Source organism: Oncorhynchus mykiss, chromosome 24 (genome assembly GCF_057628025.1).
Source record: "Oncorhynchus mykiss isolate SJ-2025 chromosome 24, ASM5762802v1, whole genome shotgun sequence".
Taxonomy (NCBI): domain Eukaryota; kingdom Metazoa; phylum Chordata; class Actinopteri; order Salmoniformes; family Salmonidae; genus Oncorhynchus; species Oncorhynchus mykiss.
Window position 1 is genome coordinate 8,492,501 of NC_143045.1, and position 19,266 is coordinate 8,511,766.

At 43.8% G+C, this 19,266-nt stretch overlaps 3 protein-coding genes across 15 annotated transcripts in view; all 3 read left to right on the plus strand.

Annotated features, from left to right (window-relative positions):
• LOC110503647 (unconventional myosin-Ic) overlaps positions 1-6,553 on the plus strand; it is a 62,464-nt gene extending 55,911 nt beyond the window's left edge. For 6 of the 13 annotated variants that reach the window (XM_090218201.1, XM_090218205.1, XM_090218208.1 and 3 more), the window contains exons 25-32: positions 199-282; positions 456-549; positions 638-693; positions 2,402-2,537; positions 2,765-2,835; positions 3,074-3,171; positions 3,562-3,719; positions 4,034-6,553. In XM_090218201.1, the coding sequence (XP_090074327.1) occupies positions 199-282; positions 456-549; positions 638-693; positions 2,402-2,537; positions 2,765-2,835; positions 3,074-3,171; positions 3,562-3,688 (666 nt within the window). In that variant the 3' untranslated portion in view covers positions 3,689-3,719; positions 4,034-6,553. Of the gene's footprint in view, positions 1-198; positions 283-455; positions 550-637; positions 694-910; positions 1,025-1,549; positions 1,696-2,401; positions 2,538-2,764; positions 2,836-3,073; positions 3,172-3,561; positions 3,720-4,033 lie in introns of those variants that run through there. The other 7 variants (XM_090218202.1, XM_090218209.1, XM_090218211.1 and 4 more) reach the window with 3 other exon arrangements.
• Positions 6,554-6,679: 126 nt separating this feature from the next.
• Positions 6,680-14,336, plus strand: LOC110503648 (NLR family CARD domain-containing protein 3). The gene is made up of 8 exons (XM_021582085.3): positions 6,680-6,975; positions 7,381-9,536; positions 9,683-10,132; positions 10,283-10,369; positions 10,546-10,629; positions 10,744-10,827; positions 11,091-11,174; positions 13,306-14,336. The coding sequence occupies exons 2-8, from the start codon at positions 7,591-7,593 to the stop codon at positions 13,397-13,399; spliced, it is 2,829 nt and encodes a 942-aa protein (XP_021437760.3). The 5' UTR covers positions 6,680-6,975; positions 7,381-7,590; the 3' UTR covers positions 13,400-14,336.
• A 111-nt stretch (positions 14,337-14,447) lies between these two features.
• The window catches only part of LOC110503649 (large neutral amino acids transporter small subunit 4), a 29,108-nt gene continuing 24,289 nt past the window's right edge, over positions 14,448-19,266 (plus strand). Inside the window, exons 1-2 of the mRNA XM_021582086.3 lie at positions 14,448-14,700; positions 17,004-17,220. Of these exons, the coding sequence (XP_021437761.3) occupies positions 17,061-17,220 (160 nt within the window). The 5' untranslated portion in view covers positions 14,448-14,700; positions 17,004-17,060. The remainder of the gene's footprint in view (positions 14,701-17,003; positions 17,221-19,266) is intronic.

Here is a 19,266-nt window from a genome sequence, read left to right on the forward strand (position 1 = left end):
TTTACTATTTTCGACATTGTATAATAATAGTGAAGACATCAAAACTATGAAATAACACACATGGAATCACTTAGTAACATTTTGCAACCATTGATGTAGGCGACGTTGAAACAGGTCTGTCTGAATTGAGGCATTTTTCTTGATGACACGTTTTGAGTTGTTAAAATGGCACGTGACGAGTCCTTCTCCATCCAATAGGCGTCGGAGCAGCTCCGTAAACTGTACATGCAGAACATGGTGTGGGGCTACTGCAAGAGGATCAACCCAGAGTGGAAACACCAGGTATATAGCGTATTATTGACTATAGTGGTACATTTTGTATGTCCTTACAAATGAGTGTGTGTTCATAGCTCTTCACCAATACGAGTTCAGAACTTCAGATGTTGGCCTTCTACTTCACCAATATAACTTCTCTCCAAACTGTTTGTCCGTTCGCTCTCTGTCTGTCAATGAAGTTGGAGCAGAAAATGGTGGCCAGTGAGATCTTCAAGAACAAGAAGGACAACTACCCCCAAAGTGTCCCAAAGCTCTTTATGGGCACAAGACTCAGTAAGTGCCTTGATAAACACGCATGCGTTCATGTGTATATACACACACACACACACCTAACGTTCTTCCTGTGCCTCTCTCTCCTCAGATGGAGAGGAGATTAACCCCAAGGTGTTGCAGTCACTTGGCAGTGAGAAGATGAAGGTCAGTACAGTACTAGTGTGTTTAGATGCCCATTCGATTCTCTACTTTGGATTTATGTAGGGTTGCATACTTGTCTTTTTAATATATACTCAGTACAGTATATTCATGTGTTACTGCTTCTTAACCCTGATGGTGTCTGTGGCATGGCTGGTCCAGCCTAGTGGTTAATGCTGCTCCTCGACCCCCCCCCCCCCCCCCCCCCCCTCTCACTCCTCAGTATGCAGTCCCAGTGACCAAGTACGACAGGAAGGGTTACAAGACTAATAATGTCCCCTTCCCACTCCTCAGTATGCAGTCCCAGTGACCAAGTACAACAGGAAGGGTTACAAGACTAATAATGTCCCCTTCCCTCTCCTCAGTATGCAGTCCCAGTGACCAAGTACGACAGGAAGGGTTACAAGACTAATAATGTCCCCTTCCCACTCCTCAGTATGCAGTCCCAGTGACCAAGTACGACAGGAAGGGTTACAAGACTAATAATGTCCCCTTCCCACTCCTCAGTATGCAGTCCCAGTGACCAAGTACGACAGGAAGGGTTACAAGACTAATAATGTCCCCTTCCCACTCCTCAGTATGCAGTCCCAGTGACCAAGTACGACAGGAAGGGTTACAAGACTAATAATGTCCCCTTCCCACTCCTCAGTATGCAGTCCCAGTGACCAAGTACGACAGGAAGGGTTACAAGACTAATAATGTCCCCCTCCCTCTCCTCAGTATGCAGTCCCAGTGACCAAGTACGACAGGAAGGGTTACAAGACTAATAATGTCCCCTTCCCACTCCTCAGTATGCAGTCCCAGTGACCAAGTACGACAGGAAGGGTTACAAGACTAATAATGTCCCCTTCCCACTCCTCAGTATGCAGTCCCAGTGACCAAGTACGACAGGAAGGGTTACAAGGCTAATAATGTCCCCTTCCCACTCCTCAGTATGCAGTCCCAGTGACCAAGTACGACAGGAAGGGTTACAAGACTAATAATGTCCCCTTCCCACTCCTCAGTATGCAGTCCCAGTGACCAAGTACGACAGGAAGGGTTACAAGACTAATAATGTCCCCCTCTCACTCCTCAGTATGCAGTCCCAGTGACCAAGTACGACAGGAAGGGTTACAAGACTAATAATGTCCCCTTCCCTCTCCTCAGTATGCAGTCCCAGTGACCAAGTACGACAGGAAGGGTTACAAGACTAATAATGTCCCCTTCCCACTCCTCAGTATGCAGTCCCAGTGACCAAGTACGACAGGAAGGGTTACAAGACTAATAATGTCCCCTTCCCACTCCTCAGTATGCAGTCCCAGTGACCAAGTACGACAGGAAGGGTTACAAGACTAATAATGTCCCCTTCCCTCTCCTCAGTATGCAGTCCCAGTGACCAAGTACGACAGGAAGGGTTACAAGACTAATAATGTCCCCTTCCCACTCCTCAGTATGCAGTCCCAGTGACCAAGTACGACAGGAAGGGTTACAAGACTAATAATGTCCCCTTCCCACTCCTCAGTATGCAGTCCCAGTGACCAAGTACGACAGGAAGGGTTACAAGACTAATAATGTCCCCTTCCCTCTCCTCAGTATGCAGTCCCAGTGACGAAGTACGACAGGAAGGGTTACAAGACTAATAATGTCCCCTTCCCTCTCCTCAGTATGCAGTCCCAGTGACCAAGTACGACAGGAAGGGTTACAAGACTAATAATGTCCCCTTCCCTCTCCTCAGTATGCAGTCCCAGTGACCAAGTACGACAGGAAGGGTTACAAGGCGCGACCAAGGCAGCTGCTGCTCACCTCCAACTGTGCCGTCATCGTGGAGGAGGCCAAGCTCAAGCAGCGCATCGACTACGCCGCCCTCAAAGGTCAGCGGTCACATGGTTCGGGGTCGAGGATGGGTTGGTGGTCAAATGCCGTTTCAATTGAAATTTCTGTTTACTTCCTAAATTGATTGAATGGAAACGGAATGGACCCAAGCCCCGGGTTACTGTTGTCTGGGGTCCTTACAGACTGAATTGGTCTGAATTGGTCTGAGTGATGCTCATAGTTCTCCCAATGACCATTTCTCTCTGTCTGTCTGTTCCGGCCTCAGGTATCTCAGTCAGCTCTCTCAGTGATGGTGTCTTCGTACTGCACGTGCCCACTGAAGACAAAAAACAGAAGGTGAGGCTGACCTCAGCGCTGTCTTACACAGTCATAACATGGTCCTAACCCCATGAGACACCGGCTATTACGTACTTAACCGATGCCTCTGTTAGGTGTAGCAGTGAAGTAGCCTGATCCCAGGTCAGTTTGTGCTGTCTTGCCAACACCTAATGTCATTGTCATGCCAAACGCAAACAGATCTGGGACGGGCTTGTAGTGAAGATGTAACTCCTCTCCGGTCTCCTCTGGTCTGTAGGGAGATGTGGTGCTTCAGAGTGACCACATCATCGAGACCCTGACCAAAGTGGCCATTTGTGCCGACAAGGTCAACAGCATCAACATCAACCAGGGAAGGTGAGTTGTTGCACTGAAGCGGGCCGTGGTCGGATGGTGGATTTGATGGCGTGTCATTCTGTTTGTGGTGTAGGTATCACTTAATTTGGATAGTCTATTTGTAGATACTGAGACCCGGAACTAGATAAGCCATGTACTGTGTTATTCAGCTGCATGTCAGCTTTCATCGAAAAACAGGTCTATGTTAATATTAATATAAACTATGCACAATTGACATTCTGGGGTTAAATTTCTTTCATGGAATTCTACCACCAGCTGACAGGACTTGAATTCATAGACACCATCACCATCTGCAATCCGATTAGTTTAATTTGTTAGAAAAATATGTTTTGACTGTAAATGAACTGCATCTCTTCTTTGTCGCTCTCTTTCTCTCTCTCTCTATCCCAGTATAACTTTCACGATGGGCCAAGGTAAGGAAGGGATCATAGACTTCACCTCTGGCTCTGAGCTGCTGGTTGCCAAGGCGAAGAATGGCCACCTCTCAGTGGTGAGTCGGAATAACGGAGGGATATAAAGCGTCAGTCCTCCCCTACAGGACTAATACAGTAGGTTGAAACATCAATACTGCATGATTGGAGTCAGAGTTGATTGATTATTGGAGTCCTGCACTCGTATTTATATCAGCTGACTGTACTTGACTTTTTAAAGCTGGTTGTTGTTGTGTGACGTACAGGACACGATTGTTTTGTTAACAGCCCCCTGTTAAACTGTACATTGATTTTCATTGTAGGTGTATCTCTGGTAGAGACCATTTGTTCTGCACGTTTACATTGTAAAGAGAACCAATCAATTATTGAGTTAAAGTTAAGGTAACTTATTTGTAATGGTTACCTCTGATGTCTTCCCTGAACTATTTCAGACTGCCCCTCGACTGAACTCAAGATGATAGACATGGCTGATCATCTGACCACGCCAAGGAAGTCCTTCCTGGAATATGCTCCTATTCACCAATCACAACCGCAGACCCTTCTCTGCCTAAGCCAATCAAATGCCAGCTCTCGCTACAGGAACGGGCATGTGCTTCCAATTAAGAGAAAGTCAAGCGATTTAATTAATTGATATTTATGTTTTATATATTTTGGGGATTAATGCTTGTTATTTGAATATTACGATTTTATTATATGAAGCCAAGGAATAACAATGTTTTGGTGCATTTTCCCTGCACTACTTCTGCTTAATTTGGGAACATGAACAAGCAGTCAATGAGGGTGTATCGGGTCTCCTTTTTCTTTTTCTTTCCGTCATTATTTTTTCACAATATTTTCTCTGTTCAGTAATGTAGACGTTGCACCCTCTCTGATACTACTCTTAACTGTTTGGGGGCAGAGGCTTTTGTTATAGTGGAAATTACGTACATGGCTGATGGTATGTAGAGGCTACGTTTGTTTTGAGCTATCGAGGAGCAGGGAGTTTGGTAGAGGTCATAAGGAAGAGTTATTTTTTTCAAACTTGTGTCGACTCGGACACAATGCTCTTGAGGTTTTCCATCCGAAGGGATATTAGCAGAAAAGTCATGTGCTTGTGTGACCTTTTGACCCAGAGCATACTGGCCAGAATGTGGAGTACATTTGGTCTGTGCAGTGCCATAGATCTCTAAATCATTGTTTAATGTAAATATCATGGAGGAGCCCAAATGGAAGCGTAAACCAAAGCATTTTGGTGATGAGAAATGTGTTTTTATAATTGATTTATAATGGAAACTGGTCTTTACAATGTATAATAGAGATAAAGGAAAAAGGCAAGAGAAAGAAAATGGGGGGGTGGGAGGTGGTAGTAAAGAATAGAATAGTCTTTGTGTTTTATCTCTTGTTTTCCACCCAACAATTGTGCCTTTCTCCTTTACTAAGTTATTGTTAATGGATTATTTATATGTTGATACACCAATTAAACAATGACACTTTGGGGATGACCTTGACTCCTCCATTAGAGCCAGATGTCTTGTATACCCTCAGGATGGCCTGGAAGAAGACGATTCAGAGAGAAAGACCTCTAGAGTTGAAGCTTTTTGGAAAACACGCTATGATCCATGTGCTTTCCTTTTGTGTCGCGTTTCCAGGCTGCCGTTTCCGTACTCTGGGTAAGTGTAGCAGCTCTGGTCAGGCTATAGTAGTAGTCGGGACAACGTTCACTGCGTCTTTTAACACATTTACCATTACTTTCCCGACGACGATTTTTGTGCTATCCTTTGTGACAGGGACGATGGTACAGACGAATGCACTACATATTGATATAGAATCTGTCCACGGTGTTACGCTACAATACAGCCTCACTGTTTCTGGCGTATCGACAACCGACAGCCCAGCCCTCTCAACAATGTTTTTAATGTTTTGATTGGCACTTCTGAACACAGGCCTTCAAGAGAGAAGAGGCCCCATGCACTGCAGTAAATGCAATCGAGCCCCATGCACTGCAGTAAATGCAATCGAGACTGTTCCTGGTGTTTTAATACCTACGTCATAGCATATACATCATAGCCACGGGTGTTCTTCACAGAAAGCACATGGATCAACGGTAACATCCTCAGCAACACTTAGCTATCTTTAACAAACCAGAGGTGTGTTGGTATAACCCATGTGACACTACAGTTAATAGATGTTAGTTTTAATCTACACACCTCTCCCCAGCAGACTTTCTGAGCTACGTTTCACTCTTCACGTTTCTGTGCTGCTTCTTCCTTAGTTTTGCCTCTTGAGTGCCCCCCCCCATCCTCCTATGACCAAGCCTCTGAGCTGTGTACAGCTGGCAACCCAGTGAAAGAACGGTATGACAGGTGCAATATGCCTAATTTAAAGGTGTGCTACTGCACTGACGCTAGCCAAAGACGCAATAGTTGATGAAATGTCTGTTAATTGTCTGTTGTATGATTATATGTCAATTAAAGTGTTATTATTTTCATGGCGGAAGATGTGTGCTTGGTTAGTCTGGTCCCAGATCGGTCTGTGCTCTCTTGCCAATGCCAGACAGCACAAACAGATCTGGGACCGGGCTATTGTGTTCTGTGCTCTAATAAGATATTTGTGCCAAGTGAGGATTTGTAAGTGTAACATTCATTTAGACTTGTTCAAAAAAAATGTGTGTTGCTAATGTGCCTTGAGTTTAATAGAAATTACAACCCATTTTGTATGGAATTCTATGACAAATACCTCCTCGACAATGTCACTAATTCCAGAGGAAAAACTATATATATACCCAAAAAATCGGATTCCTCCTTTTTAGAATGTCATAGAAGTTTCTCTATAAAGCCTGTCTTCAAACCAAATCCTATTTTTTAATAATTTACAATACACAAGTTATCAGTCCTGAGTGTCTGTATGCACCATCATGTAGAATTAGACCATCACGCTAAAGATAAAATGTAAAAAATAAACTTTAAATGATATTATTCTGTCTGGGTCCTTCATTACAAACGTCCTTCCTTGATAATTTGATGCATTTTAACAGTAAAACTAGATTATGCAAATCTTTACTCTGAATTTTACTGTGCGGTCTTTATAAGTCCCAAGCCAGAACTGCTAAAACCTACTATCTTGCAACATGTTGAAATGACGTTTTGATCTCAAGGGACTGTACGAAGTGACGCTCCTCAGCTGTGATGAGGAATTTGACATTATCTCCAGTCTTGAGTTTGAATAGTCTCTCTGCTCTATAGGTGTATAAAACCAACACACCAGGTTTTAATAATAGTTTTGAACTGTTATTTAAAAACATGGCATTGGTGGTTAATCAATGTTCAATTATAGACTAGACTAGGTATATCAGTGGTTCGTCATTCGGGAAAGTTGAGTTTCACTTTCAAAAGGGGTAAGTTTATTTTTAGCAATCATTCTACCTTTTATGTTCTGACTCTTTTTTGACACATTTGACACTGATGCCATAACTTTTATTGTAATAATCATGTTATAACGTGTAATAAATTACATTTATCTTAGTGGCAACGGGTTATTATGGAATCTTGCAAACTCAGCAGATTAAAGTCTGTTTTGGGAAGTCCGATATTACACCATTAAAAATAAATATATATTTATTTTCTAGTTATGTTGACTTAATAATTACAATTCAATAACACAACATTTATAGTTGACAAGTTTGTTTTATAGCCTAAACTACAATGTCACACTAATATTATCATGCCATATGATTCTTTTTAAGCCTACATCCGGTTTTGAAGTCATAATAAAATGTATTAATGTTATTTTCTGTTTTTAGCTGAAATTACAACTGCGACTATGTGGACCTGTATTGCTCCATTTTATGCTGTAAACAACGCCTCGATTTACAGAAAGGAATGCGGAAGAACCACTTCCATATTCAAACCACTTCTCCTGCGAGTCTTGTATGTTGTTGAATAAGTGGGCAATAGACAAATATATTCTGGTAAACCAGTCACCGCAAGAGTGAGTCTCCCCAGTCCCCATAATGGCGGTGGGGCCACGCAGTATAGAACTACAGGAGCGTCGTGTGCAACTGGTGGAGAGCTGGAGCCAAAATGTTACCCAGCTCCAGGAGCTTCTTTATCAGGTAGGGGCTCTTACTGAGGAGGACCTCAGCCTGGTGAGAGGGGGAGGTCGCCCGGGGGAGAGGGACTGCATGAGGACTCTGCTGGATGTGCTACACGGGCGTGGAGAGGAAGCCTGTCGAGCCTTCTTTCATGTTCTACAGTCACAGAGAGCCAACACAGAGTCAGGGTCTATGCTAGCTGCTATCTCACCCGAGGGCACTGGAACCAGCAGCAGTGACTCTGGTCCAACCAACATGCAGGAGCACTTGAGGAAACACAAGGACATATTAGGCAGGCAGCACGGTCCCGTTGATTACCTTAGGGTCGGGACTAGTAGCTCAGAGAGCGTTAATGAGCCTGGTTCCTTTACAGATATTACGTTGTCCAGGTGCGTGGGCTACTCTGTTCCCCTGCAGTACCACCAGCATGAGGCAGCCATGGTGGGTGATGCCTTCCGGAGCCAGGACCAGGTCTGTACCTTTCAAGATGTCTGCCAGAGTCTGCTGTCTGTTCCAGGAGACAATATGACTCTGCTCTCGGGGGTGGCTGGCAGTGGGAAGACCACCGTGGTTATACGGCTGATTTATGAGTGGGCCAGGGACTCTGACTCCCAGAAGATAGTCCTGTCCCTATCCTTCAGAGAGCTCAATCTGCTCAGTGAGCCACAGAGCTTGCAGGAGCTTCTTCTGGTGCACTACAGCCACCTCAAACCTGTTCTGGCCCGGGTCGTTGACTCCCAACCCGGTCGGATCCTGCTCATCTTGGACGGGCTCGATGAGTTCCGCTTCCCTCTGGACTTTGAACGGAGTCCCAAGTGCTCGGATCCGGAGCGGAGGCTGGGCATGGGGGAGATGGTGGTGAACCTGATCAAGGGTCACCTCCTCCCCGGTATCTCCATCCTGGTCACATCACGGCCCCACGCCGTCTCCAAGGTCCCTCCACTGCTGGTGACCCAGCTCTACAGCGTCCTGGGCTTCTCCACAGACCAGCAGAGGCACTACTTTGAGCAGAGCTGCAGCTCTCCCCTGGTGGCCTCCGCCGTGTGGGGCTACGTTTCCTCCTACCAGCCCCTCCAGCTCATGTGTCGTATACCGGCCTTCTGCTGGATCGTCTCCACTGCCCTCCGTGACGGAGCCCCCAGCTACTTTAGCCAAGTCACCACCACCACTCTGCCCAGTACAGCTAGGACAACGCCAGCAGGCTCCAGTGATACCACCAACAACGGCGCTGACAAAGCCACTCCAACCCCTTCCATCTTCTCCTCCACTGTTCCCAGTGTGACGTTAATGAGCGCCGATGTCAAGCCCATCACCATCACAGAGATCTACTGCTGCTTCCTCAAGTCCGTCCTGGTGTTCCACGGAGAGGGCCGCAGTCAGGAAGGCTGCAGCCCGCAGCGTCTCCAGGAGGCCCCGCGGGTCCTACAGGAGATGCGGCCCATGCTGAGAGACCTGGGAGCCCTGGCCTTCCAGGGCCTACTGGAGCGGCGCTTCCTTTTCGACCAGGCTGATCTGAGCTCTTTCTCCCTGGACTGCAGCGGGCTGTCCAAGGCCTTCCTGGTGGAGATCCTCCGAGAGGACCGGGCCTCGCTCACCTACCAGAGGAGCTTCCACTTCCTCCACACTAGTGTACAGGAGTTCCTGGCTGCTCTGTACTACGTCCTGCAGGCCCTCTCCGGCTCAGACCCGTTCTTAGGCCTCAAGTCAGCCGTCGTTGTAGCCATGTTTCCAGTCGCCCTGCACAAAGTGTTAACCTCCACTGCTAATAAGCTCCTGAGGCCCAGACGGCTCCTGCGCAGATACATCAAGAAGGCTTTCTCCTGGGGTGGACACCATCAGTCTGGTCACATGGACCTCTTCTGCAGGTCAAATAATATGTGCATAAAAAAACATAGACAAAAGTAGTGTTGTGTTTTGTAATTAACTTCATCCCATATTAACGTTCAGAAAATTTCTCTTAACTTATTTTTCTCTCCATTAATTGTAGATTATTTTGTATTTTTCTCCTTAGATTTGTATCTGGCTTATTGGTACCTCAAACCCGTGTCATCCTGGATGGACTATTCCCAGGCAGATCACAAATATTCCCATCTCTCTCTTCCTCCTCTCTATCCCTGTCCTCTCCTTCTCCTCCTCCTTTCACCCCTCCCTTTCTCCTGAGCCTGCTCCACTCCCAGCTCCAATGTGGCAGACTGAGTCCAGAGAGGCAGGTCAACGTGTGCCACTGCCTGTACGAGGCCCAGGACCCAGGCCTGGCGCAGCGTCTACAAGCCTGGCTGCAGGTCCTGGCCCAGCAACAGGTCCCAGACCAGTCTGGCCCAGCCAAGAGGGACTGGAGCGAGCTGGCCTTCCTGCTGCAGCTGATCCCAGACCTGCAGGATCTGAATCTGGAGGCCCAGGGGCTGGACGCAGAGGGCCTGCGCAGACTGTTGCCTGTACTCCCTCTCTTCAGCACCCTCAGGTGGGCTAAGTCATGTGTAACACCTTAAATCAGGCTTAATCCAAACACAAAAATTAAGTTATTTATATTTTTCTCCAAACAGTATTTGTTTCTTGATACGTGAGAATGAAAACCCTGTGTATTTATCTCCTGTATTCGTTCCTCATAAAGGCTAGGGCAGAATCCACTGGGTCCAGAGGGGGCAGTTGTGTTAGCCTGTGCCCTGCAGAGCCCAGACTGCTGTGTCGAGAGACTGTGGTGAGGACAGTATAAGGGCTAATTGAAGCAGAGAGAATAGTTGGATAGGACAACTGACATCACCACCTTGGAGGGACTACATGCACTCATTTTCATTTTCTGTTGCGAAGCGGTTTAAAATGTTTTCCATGGCATGCCCTAATGAACACAACCCTGTGGAATTGTTCCTTTTCCAGGGTGGTGGGGACAGGACTGGGTTGTGAGGGACTCAAGGTGCTTACAGAAGGACTGAAAGACAACCACACAGTGGTCGACCTCAGGTAACACAGGATATCAATGCTCTGATAGGCTACAGGTACTCAATAAAACTATAATAAAAATATTATAAAGCAGTCTCTCACCAATCATTGTCTGCCATCATTCCATGGTTTAAGGATGGCCATCAATCACATTGGCGATGTGGGAGCGGGCTATCTGGCGGATCTACTGCGGACCAATCATACACTTAAAGATGTCAGGTGAGGATGGAAAAGCACTGAGATCAAAGATATCATCCTTTGCGGTTAAAAACAGCCTAGTTACACATCTGTGGTCATGTTCTCTCACATTCTCATGTCAGTTCACACTAGGTAATTACAAGAATAAGGCCAGGATTCAAACGATCGCAGATGTGCACTATCACTGTACCTAGGTTATTAATCTGTCTTGGATTGATCCTCGGCCATAGGCTTTTGGTCAAGTAAAACATTATTAGCAACAGACTTGTTTTTGTGTTCCTCAGGCTCCGTGACAACCAGATTACTGATAAGGGAGCAGAACTCCTCATGGAAGCACTGACTGAGAATACCACTCTGGAACATCTCTGGTGAGGAGTATACACACACACTCTGTTATACCATGTTATACCATGTTATACCATGCGGTCATCCCCCTCTAAACCCAAACTGTTACAGACCTATATCCATCCTGCCCTGTCTCTCCAAAGTCTTTGAAAACCAAGTTAATAAACAGATCACTGACCATTTCGAATCACACCGTACCTTCTCCGCTGTGCAATCCGGTTTCCGAGCTGGTCACGGGTGCACCTCAGCCACGCTCAAGGTACTAAACGATATCATAACCGCCATCGATAAAAGACATTACTGTGCAGCCGTCTTCATCGACCTGGCCACGGCTTTCGACTCTGTCAATCACCGTATTCTAATCGGTAGACTCAACAGCCTTGGTTTCACAAATGACTGCCTCGCCTGGTTCACCAACTACTTCTCAGACAGAGTTCAGTGTGTCAAATCGGAGGGCCTGTTGTCCGGACCTCTGGCAGTCTCTATGGGGGTACCACAGGGTTCCACCTCTACGCAGATGACACCATTCTGTATACATCTGGCCCTTCTTTGGACACTGTGTTAACTAACCTCCAAACGAGCTTCAATGAAATACAACACTCCTTCTGTGGCCTCCAACTGCACTTAAACACTAGTAAAACCAAATGCATGCTTTTCAACCGTTCGCTGCCCGCCCGACTAGCATCTACTCTGGACGGTTCTGACTCAGAATATGTGGACGACTACAAATACCTAGGTGTCTGGCTAGACTGTAAACTCCTTCCAGACTCATATTAAACATCTCCAATCCAAAATTAAATCTAGAATCGGCTTCCTCCTTCACTCATGCTGCCAAACATACCCTCGTAAAACTGACTATCCTACTGATCCTCAACTTCGGCGATGTCATTTACAAAATAGCTTCCAATACTCTACTCAGCAAACTGGATGCAGTCTATCACAGTGCCATCCGTTTTGTCACCAAAGTCCTTATACCACCCACCACTGCAACCTGTATGCTCTAATCGGCTGGCCCTCGCTACATATTCACGGCCAGTCCCACTGGCTCCAGGTCATCTATAAGTCTTTGCTAGGTAAAGCTCCTCCTTATCTCAGCTAACGATAACAACACCCACCCGTAGCACGCACTCCAGCAGGTATATCTCACTGGTCATCCCCAAATCCAACACCCCCTTTGGCCGCCTTTCCTTCCAGTTCTCTGCTGCCAATGACTGGAACGAATTGCAAAACTCGCTGAAGCTGGAGACTTATATTTCCCTCACTAACTTTAAACAACTGCTATCTGAGCAGCTAACCGATTTCTGCAGCTGTACATAGTCCATCTGTAAATTGCCCACCCAATCTACCTACCTCATCCCCATATTGTTTTTATTTACTTTTCTGCTCTTTTGCACACCAGTATCTCTACTTGCACATCATCATCTGCTCATCTATCACTCCAGTGTTAATTTGCTAAATATGATTACTCCGCTACTATGGCCTATTTATTGCCTTACCTCCTCACGCCATTTGCACACACTGAATATAGACTTTCTTTTTTTTCTATTGTGTTATTGACTGTATGCTTGTTTATTCCATGTGTAACCCTGTTGTTGTTGTTTGTGTCGCACTGCTTTGCTTTATCTTGGCCAGGTCGCAGTTGTAAATGAGAACTTGTTCTCAACTAGCCTACCTGGTTAAATAAAGGTGAAAAAAAAATATATATATGCTCCAATTAATACATTTCTTATAAAACATTTGATTTCAATCTGGAGGTATGCATTTAAAGAAATATATGTATATATGTATGAAATATAAGAAATATAACTAGACAAGTCGGCTAAAAACAAATTCTTATTTTCAATGACGGCCTAGTGGGTTAACTGACTTGTTCAGGGGCAGAATGACAGATTTTTACCTTGTCAGCTCTGGGATTTGATCTTGCAACCTTTCGGTTACTGGCCCAACACTCTAACCGCTAGGCTACCTGCCTCCCCATCTGTAACCTTAACATCTTAGCATCTGTAACCTTAACATCTTAGCATCTGTAACCTTACCATCTTTCATTTAGTTGACTCAGCATTGATACTGTTATCTGCTCAGTTTCCTACTATTTGAACAAGATAATATTTTACATATGTTGATATTTCATTGTGACTTTGTCTCTTTGCTCAGGATGTTTGACAACAAGTTATCAAAGGAGGGAGTCAGGAAGCTGAAGGAGTTCGCCAGGAGCACATCTCATCTGGACATCAAAGTGTGCATCTGATTTCATCTGCCTTTCCTGTTGCTGATGATAGACTCCAAGTACTTTATCATTGGTGGATGATGTGGTTGTTTATAATTTGTGTGATATGGTACTTTTGCACATATACATGGTATGAAAGATGTTATTAGTATTTAATTCTTATTTTTGTTCAAACAACTAAGAGTTTATATTTGGTTGTCAGGTTGTAATAGGTCAATGAATGGAGCCACAGGTCAATGAAATCGTCTGCAATAGGTCTACACGTTTTTCCAACAGGTTGCATTCCTGTGTTGTCAGAAACGCCTCCAAGTAACGAGTTTAAACGTTTAAACAGCACTTCCATGGATGGCCAGCAGAGGGCAATAGACCTGCATACACATGACCAACTGGAAGGCTAGGGTCATATGTGCAAATTAGATGATCATGTTCACTCTAACAAAGTTGGGCATTAATGGGTTAACAATAATTTGTTGGTAGCCAACTAAATTTCACTACTTAGAATTAATATAGAAATGTATTAAGTTGACGGTGACAATTAAGTTGAGTGTTTCTTTATTCTACCACAAGATGTCACCATCAATTTAAACTTTTCTGCAGTGTTTTCGTTTGCATCCTTCCTAGTCTGGTCCATGGGGACATGTCATTATCCTTTGTTTCCCATTTCCATAGAAAAACGAAAAATCATAAGGTGATTTTTGTGATGCCCAGGGACAGTGCTACTATTACTACAAATGGAATTCTATAAATTGTCACCTGTGAAGGTAGAAACTCACATTCCCTTTGTTATGCACTTTGGAAAAAGTTTGTCTGAAAATATTTTTAAAAAACATCGGGAAAATGCTTCCCATTTAACTCAACCATAAACAAGTTTGCTATTTTTGTTTTATTTAGAATTAGACTAGGCAATGTACAAACCTCGACATGTAATTGAAAATAAAACAATGCGTGCAAGTCCTTATTTAAATTCATATTATTTGCCACAACACCCACGTCTTCTGTGTCAACACATTAGCTGGCTGTTTGTACCAATCATTTATTTAATAATTTAAGCGCTCTCTGATTGGTTTGAGCTCTTCTCTAGCTCGGGGCCTGGCCAATGGAGACGCAGGCTTGTTTGTGCAGCTTTCGGTGCGAAAATATAAGCAGGAATCGGCGTTGAAAAGATAAATGTTAATGCAAAGAAACGAAAGATTGAGTCAAGTCTACAATCTACAATATATAGATGTTATTTGTTGTTTTGAGAATAACAACAATAGACTTTAATACAAAGAGTCCAGTCAGTGGAGAGGCAGGCGACCTTGTTCTTGGTTCCAGACACTCAGGTATGGTACCGCACTTTAGGGATGCTCTACTGTTATTCTAAGGGGAGGAATCTGTAAATTCTCCACTTTGCTTTTATTGAAAATTGATCACTGAATGTATGTGTATATATATATATATATATATGTGTGTATATGTGTATATATAAATAAAAAGCTATGTTACACTGAGTGCAGAAATCCAATATTGTTTATATTTTGTCATATCTTCGTAGCCGGGCCTGAAATGATGTAGACTGGTTATCCGAGACAAAACATGCAACAATGTTCCAATTGAAAGTTCTCTTAACATGACTGTGTATAGGCCTATCAAGGACCGTAATGAGTCAATTATACTATGAATTTGATGTTGTTACATGAGGTGTTTATTGTTGCTTGCAGTGCTGTTAGTTTTCAATAGAGCAACTTTACTGTTACATATTGTCTAGTGCACGTGATTTAAGAGGGTGATCGTCCCAGTTATGTTTTTGTTTATGGTGTTTTGCTTGAGTCGCCTATACACCGTTTGCAACGCTTTATTTTCAATTATTTTAGGGAAATAACAGCATGCAGTTGACTTTTTCACAGTGTCAATTTTGCATTTCTACAGATTGAGTTTAAGAGTTTATATTTTTAATGTCCATAGGGATATTTGCTTTGCAACGAAGCACATCCATATTAGATAACTGTCCTTACCTGTGTGTCCATTTATTAATCTTTTTAGTAATAACAATAACATTGCGGGGAAATGTGCTTCATAATAATAGTGAAACCATACAATATCGTTGCTGCCAAAACAGCAGCAACAAAGGACGTTGAGATTTGTCAAACTGCATGGAAGCTGTAGGCTAATTGCAGTTTTGTTGCGAACAGTGAGACTATTCCTATGCACTGCGTGCTGTGTTTTCGATACTGAACAGCTGATCTTCGTGCGAAAGAGATGGGGTGGGTGTGCAGGAGGCGCATTGAGAGGGCTGATATATTTCAGTCCAGCTCAGACCAGTTTACAGGGCTGCTCATTTCCCGCACCATGCTGCTATTGTTTAAGAACCTCACAAGAACACGGCGATTCCAAATATAGGCTTAATACACATTGTCAATAGCGTTGAGGACCTGACCTTCACACATATCAATAAAATAACTAACATTAATAGTCTATATGTAGTAAAAATAAAATGACTGTGAAATCACGAGAAAACGAATACCACCTCATAGACTAATCTAGTATGCAATGCATGTCTAATGGTTAGTTGGCCAGTGGGTCTGTTGTTCACCGCTGGTCATACAATTATTTGGGAATGAATTTGATAAAATATGAATGTATCACAAAATGTAGCCTGAAACATAGGCTTAGTACGGGCAACGTATCCTCGTCATTATATATTACGTAACACTGTTAGCCCATAGGCAGGTATTGATGTCGGGTGAAGATGGGAACAAAACGTTCTCATTGCTGAGAATCTCGCGCCGCACTGGTTCGAACCGGCGGGATCTTGGCCTCACGTGGAGTCATCCTTGGTAACGTTATTAATATGCAGCCAATGGTAGAGGTCCAGGAAACTATCTGCCAATCAGAGGGAGCTGGTGCGGTGTTTTGGGACATGAGTAGGAGGGGTTTTGTAGTCCAGGCACTCTCATTGAAGAGCTCAGCTGTTTTGTAATAGTGACAAATTATTAACCTACAAGGATTTTATTTATTTTATTTTAGCTTTATTTAACCAGGTAGGCAAGTTGAGAACAAGTTCTCATTTACAATTGCGACCTGGCCAAGATAAAGCAAAGCAGTTGGACACACAACGACACAGAGTTACACATGGAGTAAAACAAACATACAGTCAATAATACAGTATAAACAAGTCTATATACGATGTGAGCAAATGAGGTGAGATAAGGGAGGTAAAGGCAAAAAAGGCCATGGTGGCAAAGTAAATACAATATAGCAAGTAAAACACTGGAATGGTAGATTTGCAATGGAAGAATGTGCAAAGTAGAAATACAAATAATGGGGTGCAAAGGAGCAAAATAAATAAATAAATTAAATACAGTTGGGAAAGAGGTAGTTGTTTGGGCTAAATTATAGGTGGGCTATGTACAGGGATAAAGACAAGGGAAACCCAGTGACTTAAAGGCTGATAGCTTCGTCTTCTACTGTACACATACCATAATTAATGTAAGTAGGTATATCCCCCTTATGTATTGGCTACCTCTGATGTATCCCTCACCAACTCATATACAGTTTCTTATAGTATGAATGTCAAACAACTATCAAATGTGTCTCTTCACACCCTTAGACCTGACCCTTAATATGTATCGACCTTATCTTCCAGGCCACCAGCCCTCCTTCGTTCTACGAGCCTCGTTGTGCCCCTCGTCTCCTCGTGAAGATGGCACCCTCCCTGGCCACAGCCTTCTCCAGGCGCTGGTGGATGGCTGTGACAGCGGTCATAGAGAACCTGCTGTTCTCTGCTGTGCTGCTGGGCTGGGGCTCCCTGCTCATCATGCTCAAGTCTGAAGGCTTCTACTCCTACCTCTGCAGAGAACCTGGTAAGGCTGTGTATCATGATGCACTACGATACCCATAATGCTCTGTGTTGTATATCCTGTTTTGTCACTAGGTGGTTGGGAAATTGAGACAATTGGTCTGATTTATACAGTATAACACTATTCCAGGTGCTCAATGTTATTTTACGTTGTAGGCCATTTTTATTACAATGAATAGGAAACCCCCAAAAAGGAAATACCGTTGTTACATGTGTTATACCTGTGTTATTATATAAGTATTGTAGATGAGAGAATGATGGAAGGTTTTTGTTGCTTCAGTGAATGCGTAGTTTTTGTTGCTTTAAATACTTGTTTTCATTGTGACATTTAGCAACCTTTGTTTTTCTAGCATTTTTTCCCCTATATCTAGTATTGGGGGGGGAAGGGAAAGGGAGATACCTAGTCAGTTGTCCAACTGAATGTATTCAACTGAAACGTCTCTTCAGCATGTGAGACAGGTGAACGGGTATCACTTGGGCTTGGAAGGTCTGACAAAGATTTAAGTGTGTTTTAAGCTATCCTACTTATTATGCTTATTTCCTTCAGCAACAAAAGGTGTTTCTATTTCACTACTGTGAGACGAAGAGGACTTTATGTGTCTGTGCAGTTTTAATTCAATCGCGTTTGTTGGAATGGTGCAACACTTCAATGGGGCTCTTTAGAACAATACCGTAAGTTATTTCATTGGGGGTTACAATAGAAGGATGTGATAGAATGTTCAGATCAAAGGGATGCTCTGTGGGTGAGGATCGGATGAAGGGGTGAGGGGTTTCTAATCCAATCACATTGAGCAGAGGAATTGAATGAGTTTCCACTTACATTTGACATGATCAGTTCCTCCTGAGGGGCTTTGTCTACTTCAATGCAAATGTAACCAGTACCATATTCACAAAGAGTCACAGAGTATGAGTGCTGATAGAGGATCCGTTTCTCCTTTTAGATCATGACTAAGATGACATAGACAGGGAGACCTGATCCTAGATCAGCACTTCTACTCTGAAATGCTTTACGAATACAGGCCCAGAGCAACTACTGCATATGACATAATTGGGGGTTTTGAACAGTTTTTTGATGATGTTGCCATAAAGGACAGCAAGTGGCCTTTTAGAAAATACACCTATACAGCCTGGCTAGTGTTGAAAGTGTGTGAGAGGGATTTATTATATCATTGTCCAAGACACTTGCGTTGTTTCCAGCCCAGCCAAAGTTGAGCTTTGAGACAAAAAACACATCAATAGCAGTCAGCCTGTTTAATAAGCCTGTAATGCAGCTATGATTCAGAGCTCTCTCTCTCTCTGTGGGGATTTGATGGTTCCACTAAATCACCCACATCACAGAGATGATGAATGAAACCATGGGGTGGTGGGATGAAAGTACCAGGTACATTTCCAGGTGCTCATAAGGGCATCTTTTATTGGTTTATTTGCTAAATGCTACAGCAAACCGGTGACTTGGATCTTTCTCCTCTCTCTCTCTCTCTCTCTCTCTCTCTCTCTCTCTCTCTCTCTATCTCGCGCTCTCTCTCGCTCTTTCTCCCTGTTCCCATAGTCTATGACTCGTCTGTCCTCCTTTCATCTTTCAAATACACAGACACTTAGGGAGGCAGTGGGCCGAAAATATGCGTCATTACCGAGATCTTGAGATGACAGGACAAATAAAGCACAGCATCATGGCCTGTGATGGACTAGAACATAATAATATCATTAGAACATGGCCTGTGATGGACTAGAACATATACTAATATCATTAGCACATGGCCTGTGATGGACTAGAACATATACTAATATCATTAGCACATGGCCTGTGATGGACTGGAACATATACTAATATCATTAGAACATGGCCTGAGATCGACTCAGGAGTCCTCTGATCATCTGCCACAGTGTTTTCTATTTTCCAGGCAGCGTTTAACATGTGAATAAGCCTTTTGATTTATGCAGATCAGGTCAGTCTTGACGCTCTTCCATCCTTGTCTTCTCGTATGTTTAAAAAAATAAATGAATGCATTCAAAAGGTATCTGTCAATCAGATTGCTGAGAGTCCTTTATG

What these genes read in the sequence shown, in the direction of transcription:
- LOC110503648 (XM_021582085.3), top strand. Translation starts at nt 7,591, where the DNA reads ATGGCGGTGGGGCCACGCAGTATAGAACTACAGGAGCGTCGTGTGCAA. An exon ending in CACATGGACCTCTTCTGCAG is followed by an intron (nt 9,537 to 9,682) that starts GTCAAATAATAT and finishes TTTTCTCCTTAG; the next exon opens with ATTTGTATCTGGCTTATTGG. An exon ending in TGCTGTGTCGAGAGACTGTG is followed by an intron (nt 10,370 to 10,545) that starts GTGAGGACAGTA and finishes TTCCTTTTCCAG; the next exon opens with GGTGGTGGGGACAGGACTGG.